At 43.2% G+C, this 9,685-nt stretch overlaps 1 protein-coding gene across 1 annotated transcript in view; it reads left to right on the top strand.

The window, feature by feature from the left end:
* DACT2 (dishevelled binding antagonist of beta catenin 2) overlaps positions 1-9,685 on the top strand; it is a 55,622-nt gene that overhangs the window by 36,039 nt on the left and 9,898 nt on the right. Inside the window, exon 7 of the mRNA XM_007445938.1 lies at positions 9,453-9,593. Within this exon, the coding sequence (XP_007446000.1) occupies positions 9,453-9,593 (141 nt within the window). The remainder of the gene's footprint in view (positions 1-9,452; positions 9,594-9,685) is intronic.

The raw sequence follows: 9,685 nt of genomic DNA, 5'->3' as shown, positions 1-9,685 counted from the left end.
GGGAAAGAGAGAGTAGCTCCCAGGAGAAATGAGACTCTGCGGATGCACACGTGAGAAGATGCTCTCACACTCACGAGATCCACAGCGTTGGACGCTGAATAAATACTGAGACCCCATTTTTTACCACTTAAACAAGAAAAAGTATTTTTAAATGATGATTTTTGGCGTCAGCCACGATCTGGGGAGTTTGTTACAACCTTTGTGAGAGACAACCTTGTGACATTAGGATAAAAACACAGACGCTCTCTGACATCGGAAGTCCTACTTTTGAGAAGATGGCCTTAGAAACAAAAAACAATACTGAGGCCATATGTAGAAGGGTGCTTTTTGTAGCACTGCTGTTGTAGGAAAAAATTAAGGAAACAGCATCATGCTCATCAGCAGAAGAATGATTAAAGTATATCCATAGAATGGAACATTAGCTATCTATTCAAAGAGTTAGATGATGATAAAACTATAGGGTAATGTGTAAGGTAAGAGAACAAAGTGATGTTATAAATGATACATAGATGGATAGATAGATAGGCACATACATACATGGATAGATACATACATCATACATACATGGACGATAGACACATACATACATACATAGATGGATAGATACATACATAGATGGATAGATACATACATACATACATAGATGGATAGATACACACATACATAGATGGATAGATAGAATGATAGATAGTTGGATAAATAAATAATGATAGATGGATAGATAGATAGACACATACATACATATATGCATGGATAGATACATACATCATATATACAAACATAGATGATAGATAGATACATACATACATATGTAGATGGATAGATAGATGATAGGGTTGTGAAAGGCTGTACCTTAGAATACATAGAGAAGGTTTAATCCAAGGGGGATGGAGGGATGATATGAAATTTTCTTTACATAGCTCTTGAACCTTGTACATTACTTTTGTAACAAAACTCAATAATGTAAAAAAATATTATACCATATGGGGGATGATCTAAGAAAAACGTGATATAATCTTTTTTTCTTCTTTATTTTTTTCTGGCCATGCCGCAAGGCTTGCAGGATCCTAGTTCCCTGACCAGGGATCAAACCCGGGTCCCTGCAGTGAAAGCACTGAGTCCTAATCTCTGGACCACCAGGGATGTCCCAGACATAATTTTTTAAGTTTTCTTTCAGCTCAATGATGAACAAGTTACCAAGTGTTTATTCAGCAAATGTTATTAGGCAGCTACTTGGAGCCAGGCTAGCATCTAAAATACACCAGTTTACGCAGCCATAAAAAGAAACGAAACTGAGCTATTTGTAATGAGGTGGATGGACCTAGAGTCTGTCATACAGAGTGAAGTCAGAAAGAGAAAAACAAATACCGTATGCTAACACATATATACAGAATTTAAGAAAAAAAAAATGTCATGAAGAACCTAGGGGTAAGACAGGAATAAAGACACAGACCTACTAGAGAATGGACTTGAGGATATGGGGAGGGGGAAGGGTAAGATGTGACAAAGGGAGAAAGAGGCATGGACATATATACACTAACAAACGTAAGGTAGGCAGCTAGTGGGAAGCAGCCGCATGGCACAGGGAGATCAGCTCGGTGCTCTGTGACCACCTAGAGGGGTGGGATAGGGAGGGTGGGAGGGAGGGAGACGCAAGAGGGAAGAGATATGGGAACATATGTATATGTATAACTGATTCACTCTGTTATAAAGCAGAAACTAACACACCACTGTAAAGCAATTATACTCCAATAAAGATGTAAAAAAATAATATAAAATAAAATACACCAGTTCAAAAGCAAAGACCTCTATTCTCACCGGGCTTACAATCTAGTGGGGGAAACAAACAAAGAGCAATGATCATAAGAGACAAGCAAACCACAGAGAATGTGAGAGGATGATGTGCTGAGAAAACTAAACGCGGACAGGGGGCCCCAGGGCTGCAGCAAGGTCAGAGCCTCACTGGAAACTGATCTGAGCAAAGAGGAGAGGACGGGAGGTCCTGCAGACGCCAAGGCTGAGCCTTCCGGGTAGAGGCACGGAACACGCAAAGGCCCTGGGGAGCTGAGAGGCCACAGGAGACCGAGGTGCAGTGGACAGGGTGTTGGCGAGGAAGGGGGTGCCCAGTAGGGGTCAGATGGAGGAGGGCTTGTGAGGGCTCGTCGTCCCACCATCTCCTGCTACAATGGACCACCGTTCTTTTTGATCCCTGCCAATCTGATTGGGAAAAACAGTTTTCTAATAGTATGTAGGGCTGTGTGCATGTGTATGTGAATATTGGCTTATTGCACAAATAAACTGATCAACAAGAGAGTTAGTTCACACAGTGGAGAAAGCCACCCACCACCGCACCAAACTTGCCAATGGCCGTCTTTTTTTTTTTTTTTTAATAGATCTTTATTGGAGTATAATTGCTTTACAATGGTGTGCTAGTTTCTGCTTTATAACAAAGTGAATCAGTTATACATATACATATGTTCCCATATCTCTTCCCTCTTGCGTCTCCCTCCCTCCCACCCTCCCTATCCCACCCCTCTAGGTGGTCACAGAGCACCGAGCTGATCTCCCTGTGCCATGCGGCTGCTTCCCACTAGCTATCTACCTTACGTTTGGTAGCGTATATATGTCCATGCCTCTCTCTCACTTTGTCCCAGCTTCCCCCTCCCACCCCGTGTCCTCAAGTCCATTCTCTACGTCTACCTCTTTATTCCTGCCCTGTCACTATGTTCATCAGTACCATTTTTTTTTAGATTCCATATATATGTGTTAGCATATGGTATTTGTTTTTCTCTTTCTGACTTACTTCACTCTGTCTGACAGACTCTAGGTCCATCCACCTCACTACAAACAACTCAATTTCATCTCCTTTTACGGCGAGTAATATTCCATAGTATATATGTGCCATATCTTCTTTATCCATTCATCTGTCAATGGACACTTAGGTTGCTTCCATGACCTGTATCCATTTAGCCAGTCTGTATCTTTTGGATGGGTCATTTAATCCATTTACATTCAAGGTTATTATTGATATGTATGTTCCTATTACCATTTTCTTACTTGTTTTGGGTTTGCTTTTATGGGTCTTTTTCTTCTCTTGTGTTTCCCACTTAGAGAAGTTCCTTTAGCATTTGTTGTAAAGCTGGTTTGGTGGTGCTGAATTCTCTTAGCTTTTGGTTGTTTGAAAAGCTTTTGATTTCTCCATCGAATCTGAATGAGATCCTTGCCTGGTAGAGTACTCTTGGTTGTTGGTTTTTCTGTTTCATAACTTTAAGTATACCCTGCCACTCCCTTCTGGCCTGCAGAGTTTCTGCTGAAAAATCAGCTGATAACCTTATGGGGATTCCTTTGTATGTTATTTTTTGTTTCTCCCTCACTGCTTTTAATATTTTTTCTTTGAATTTAATTTTTGTTAGTTTGATTAATATGCATCTTGGTGTGTTTTTCCTAGGGTTTATCCTGTATGGGACTCTCTGTGCTTCCTGGACTTGTGTTACTATTTCCTTTCCCATGTTAGGGAACTTTTTGACTATAATCTCTTCAAATATTTTCTCAGACCCTTTCTTTTTCTGTTCTTTTTCTGGGACCCCTATAATTCGAATGTTGGTGTACTTAGCGTTGTCCCAGAGGTCTCTGAGATTGTCTTCAATTCTTTTCATTCTTTTCTCTTTATTCTGCTCCTTGGCAGTTATTTCCACTATTTTGTCTTCCAGCTTACTTATTCTTTCTTCTGCCTCAGTTATTCTGTTATTGATTCCTTCTAGTGTATTTTTCCTTTCAGTTATTTTGTTGTTCATCTCTGTTTGTTTGTTCTTTAGTTCTTCTAGATCTTTGTTAAGCATTTCTTGTATTTTCTCAATCCGTGCTTCCATTCTATCTCTGAGATTCTGTATCATCTTTACTATCATTACTCTGAATTCTTTTTCAGGTAGATTGCCTATTTCCTCTTCATTTATTTGGTCTTGTAGGTTTTTACCTTGCCCCCTTCATCTGTGACATGTATTTTTGCTGTCTCATTTTTAAAAATCTTTTTACGAGTGGGATTGTATTCTTGCCTTACTGGTTTTTGGGCCTGAGGCTTCCAACACTGGAGTTTGTAGGCTGTTGCGTAGAGCTGGGTCTTGGTGCTGAGATGAGGAACTCGGTGAGACCTCACTCTGATGAATATTCTCTGGGGTCTGAGGTTCTCTGTTATTCCAGGGGTTTGGACTCAGAGCTCCCACCACAGAAGCTTCACCTGACCCTCGGCTTGTGAACCGACCCCAAAAGCCACATGCTGTGGCCAAAAAAAAAAAAGAAAAAAAGAGAACAATAACAAAGTAAAAAAAAATCAGACTAGGAAACTAACAGATATGTCAGAAAGAATAGAAAAATAAAAATATAGATGAACCAACAACCAGAAGGTACATCAGTACCACAATAGTAAGAAAGAGGAGGAGGGGAAAGAAAAAAAAAAGAAGAAGAGGAAAGAAAAGAAAAAGGGGGGAGTAAAGGCCTTGGCTGTGGAGGACGGGGCCTGAGCAAGGGCGAGGTTTGGGGGATGGGTGGGGCCTATGCTCAGGACCCACAGGGCTGGAAAAGGCCCTGGGGACTGTGGGGGGTGGGGCTTAGGCTCAAGGAGCAGAAGGCGTGGCCCCCAGCCCTGGTCTCAGAGGGCAGGGACCTCCCCTGGGAGCCCAGCAGGCTTCCTGGGCTCGAGTGGGCGGGGCAAACGCCCTCCTCTCCGCTCCTGCTCCTCTGGTCCCGGAGGCCCCTCCCCGCCTGCCTCTCCTGATCTCCCCAGCCTCCCTCCTATGCCCCCAAGGACCCACGCAGCCTGGAGGGGGCTTTGGAGGGCAGGGGATCGGCCTGGGAGCTCAGTAGGCTCCCCGTGCCCGAGTGGGCCAGGCGATCGCCCTCCACTCTTCCCGGAGGGTCCCTCCCGCCGGCTTCTCTGATCTCCCCAGCCTCAGGGGCTCCGATCCTGTCTGGCCTCCACTTCTCCTACCCCTCAGTCCCCCCACGTCCTACCAGTTCACTCGGGGGCTCCTCCCGTCTCCTTGGGCGTCAGGCTCCCCCACCAGCGGCTGGCAGGTGCCCTAGTTGTGGGAAAACACTAACTCAGCGTCTTGCCACACTGCCATCTTTGCCAATGACTGTCTTAATTGTCTTATGCTCCATAAGCCCTGCTGGTCTGCAGGTGCACTCTTCATACACTTACAGTTACAACGTTTAATTCAGTTTGTTTTTTCTTGGCATCTTAGAAACATTTCTTTCATTGCTATTTAGTTATAGTTAAATAATAATCTTTTCAGCTACGTGGATGTATAATCATTGAATAACTCACAAACTTTCAGACCCTCCAATACTCACAAAGGAAAGGCCCGTCCCTGCGACCTGAATACACTGTCACCCCAGGGAAGTGTAGGTGACAGCTGACACGCGAGCCTCACGGAAGCCCAGGACAGGAGCTGCAGTCTACACCCGGCATCCTTCCCGCCCCGGGGATGGAGTGGACAGGAATGTGGTAGCCGCTCCCAAGAGCACTAAGGATGCAGGAGCTTCCCCCTCAGCAAGGCTCCCAGCACATTTTGGGGAGTGGAGAGCCCTCAGTCCCCCTCAACGCACCCCTATATCTCAGAACATTAGAGGTCAGAGTGTAGGGGCAACTGGCCACATAGAGCCCTTCATGCCAACCCCAGGTGTGCCCACCTTCAGAGACAGGAGCACAACTGCCCACAGTTCAGCAGAGGCGGTCCAGCATTTCTGCCCACCCACTGCCCTAGGCCAGCACCAAGGACTCCAGAACCCTCCTCCTGCCGCCTCACGTGGAGGATAAAACCCAAAAGCACTCTTTGGGCTCTTGCTTCTTTCTTTCCTTCCCCCACTTCCCCCCCTCCCTTCCTATCCTGAACAATTGATCAGCTACAGATAGAGAGATAAATGGACTGGTAGATAGACGGATGGATGAAGGAAGGAAGGAAGGAAGGAAGGAAGGAATGGAGAAAATATAGATAGTTGCTGGATAGATCTTACACGGACAGATGACTGGATGGACAGACAGGTGAGAGACAGAGCTATTGATACAGATGAGGTGGGCAGTGTGGGCAGTGTCAGGAATGGTCAAATTGAAGCTGTGTGCCCCTTGGTGAGATGTCCAATCCTGCCTCAGAAGCATAACCTGACCCAGGAGGAAACTTCAGCAAGAGGAAATCAAGGAGCATCCTACAAAATAACGGGTTCTGAAAATGCACAGTCTTCAAAAGTGCTAAGTCATAGGCCAAGGATAGATTGGGCCCCTGCTCCAGGCTGACAGAGACCAGCCGGACAGGACAGTTAAGTCTGGAGGGGGTTGTTCTGATCCAAAGGATGGTAAATGGAATAAGTGGTAAAACCTGCACTGGACCTGAAAATTAGATGGTAATTATGGATCAAATCAGTTTCCTGATCTGATGATTGAATTTGGTTAAAATAATACCTTTGTGTAGGAAGTACACACTAAGATATTTGGGGCAACAAATATTGCACTGGGACGTGTTTGAGAAAAAGTAAATTGTGATCTCCCTGTCTCATAAAATAAACAAAAAGCCATTCTACATAGATTGTAGATCTAAATAAGAAAGGTAAAATAATAAAGTTTCTAGAAGCAGCTTTAAATAATATCTTCAAGAGACTGAATTTCCTGAAGCAAATATTTCTTTAAAATGGCACAAAGAGGATCAGTGATAAATAAGACTCCATAAAAATTAAGAACCTCTGTTCTCCAAAAGACACCATTAAGAGAGTCATAGATGAGGGGAAGAGAGATAACCAATAAGGGGATCATATCCAGCCTCTCCCTCTCTCTAAATCTCTCTTTGGAACAAAATGTAAGGAGGAATCATAAATTTTTTTACTGAAAAAAAGCAGCACCAGGAATCTTCAATACACTCATTATATAGCTGAGAAAACTGAAGGCAAAAGAGGTTGGAACTGAGGCCGCTTAAGTCTCAGTCTCATGCTTTTTCTCAATATTGGATAAGACAAGTACAGACAACCAAGGAAAACACAAAGGAACATAAAATAACCCGAAAAACTCAATGATACAAACACTCAAGAAACCAGGAATCAAAAGGAACTTCCTCATTCTGATAAAAGCCATCTAAAGAAAAACCTGCAGCTAACATCATACTCAATAGTTAAAGGCTGAATGCTCCTCCCTCCACCCCAAGAACAGGAAAAAGGCAAGGATGCCTGTTCTCACCGCTTCTATTCAACATGTCCTGGAATTTCTAGGCAGAGCAATAAGGCAAGAAAAAGAATTTAGACGCATCTAAATACAAAAGAAGTGAAAACATCCATTTCCAAATGACGTGATCTTGAAAATTTTAAAAAATGCAAAGGAATCCACTAAAACTCCATTAGAACTAATAAAAAATTCAACCAGTTTGCTTAGATCAATATAGAAACATCAGTTACTTATTTCTATACACTAGCAATGAACATTCTGAAAATGAAACTGAAAAACATTTCCATTTACAATAATTTGAAAAAGAATAAAATGTTTAGAAATAAATTTAACAAAAGAAGGGCAAGACTTGTACACTGAAAACTACAGAACACTGTTAACTGAAGAAGGCCTAAACAAATGGAAAACATCCCACGTTTATAGTTCAGACACATCTCCACCTTAAGGCAGCAAAAATACTTCTCCAATCAACTGACAGATTCCTCTGCAAAATCTCCATCGAAATCCCAGCTGGCTTCTTTGCAGAAATTGACAAGCTGATCTTAAAATTCATGTGGAAATGCAAGGGAGCCTGAATAGCCAAAACAGTCTTGAAAAAGAACAGAGTTGGATGACTCACATTTCCTGACTTTAAAACTTACCACAAAGCTACAGTAACCAAAACGATATGGAATTGGCATAAGGATAGACATATACACCAGTGAAATCGAATTGAGAATTCAGAAATTGAGTTTTCTGAATCAACCGATTTTCAACAAATGTCCCAAGACAATTTAATGGGGAAAGAATTGTCTTTGCAACAAATGGTTCTGGGAAAACTGAATATCCACACGTTTAAAAATGAAGTTGGACCCCTACCTCACACCATATAAAAAAATTAACTAAAAACAGATCAGAGACTTAAACGTAACCACTAACACTATTTTTAAAGTCTTAGAAAAAAGCACAGAAGTAATCTTTGACCTTGGATTAGGCAATGGTTTCTTAGATATGACACCAAAAGTACAGGCAACAAAAGAAAACTAGATCAATTGGACTTAATCAAAATTAAAAACTTTTTCCTGCAAAGTACATTATCAAGAAAGTGAAAGGATACCCCACAGAGAGAACACAATATTCGCAAATCATATACCTGATAATGGAATTGTATCTAGAATACATAAAGAATATTTACATCTCAATAATAAAAAGACAACCCAGTTTTAATAAATAGGCAAACGATCTAAACAGACATTTCTCTAAATTTAGAAGACACAGAAATAGCCAATGAGTGCATGGAAAGATACCAGCATCACTTGCCATCAGGGAAATGGAAATCAACATCACAATGGGATACCACTTCCTACATACTGGAATGGCTAAGACCAAAGAGACGAATGCTGGTGACGGTGTGGAGCATCTGGAGCCTTCATGCGGTGCTGGTGGGAATGTAAAACGGTGCAGCCACTTTGGGAAGCAGTCTGGCTGTTCCTCAAAAGATTAAACACAGACGTTACCTATGAGCCAGCAATTCCACTCTTAGGTAAACACCCAAGAGAAATGAAGACATACTGCTACACAAAAACTTGTACATGAACAGCCATAGCAGCAGCACTATTCATAATAGTCAGGAAGTGGAAATAACCCGTTAAGGAATAAATGGATAAATAAAAAATGGTCCTGCCGTACAAGGGAACATTATTTGTCCATAAAAAGGACTGAAGTACTGATACTTGCTACAACGTGGATGAACCTTGAAAATATGCTCAGTAACAGAAGCCAGTCCTAAAAGGCCACCTACTGTGTGATTCTATTTATATAAAACCTCCCAAACAGGCAGCTTAGTGTTGGGTGCAGCGGGGATATGGAGGGTGACTGCTAAGGGGCACAGAGCTTCTTTGGGGGGTGGTAAAAATGCTATAAAATTGATTGTGGTGATAGTTGCACAACTTGGTGAATATGCAAAACTAAGCGACCATTGGACTGTAGGTGTTAAATAGGGGAATCAAATGGTATGTGAACTATATCTCAGTAAAGCTACTATTATTTAAAAAAAAAAGTCAAGCTGAGGTTTCCAGGAAAAGTGGAGTTTTTTCAAAGTGCTAGTGAGTTCATAATGGCAACACAGTCCTTACAATGGGGAACTATCCAATAATTTACCTTAAAAACATTGCTTTTAACCTGAACAAGACCTTTCTCCGTGTTTGGTCCACTTTCGCCCCTTCACCTGCGCCCACCCGGCTCCTCCTTCCCTCGGGTCCCCTCCGAGGGTCACCGCGCGCCTTCCGGGCGCCCCGGAGCGCGCGGCCCGGGTCCCCAAGGGCTTGGGGCTCCGCCGACGGGGCGGGCCCGGGGGCGGCCGCTGTGACCCCGGGGCGTGTGCAGACACCGCCTCCGCGGCCACCGATAGGTCCCACCCCGCCTCGGCGACCCGCGGGCCGGGGGCGGGGAGAGGCGGCGCGAAGGCCGCGCGCACCGCCCGGCGCCGCTCAGAGGCCGGGC

Source organism: Lipotes vexillifer, unplaced genomic scaffold, assembly GCF_000442215.2.
Source record: "Lipotes vexillifer unplaced genomic scaffold, Lipotes_vexillifer_v1.1 scaffold459, whole genome shotgun sequence".
NCBI lineage: Eukaryota > Metazoa > Chordata > Mammalia > Artiodactyla > Lipotidae > Lipotes > Lipotes vexillifer.
Note: the sequence above shows the minus strand (reverse complement) of the source record. Positions and strands in the feature narration are given on the sequence as shown.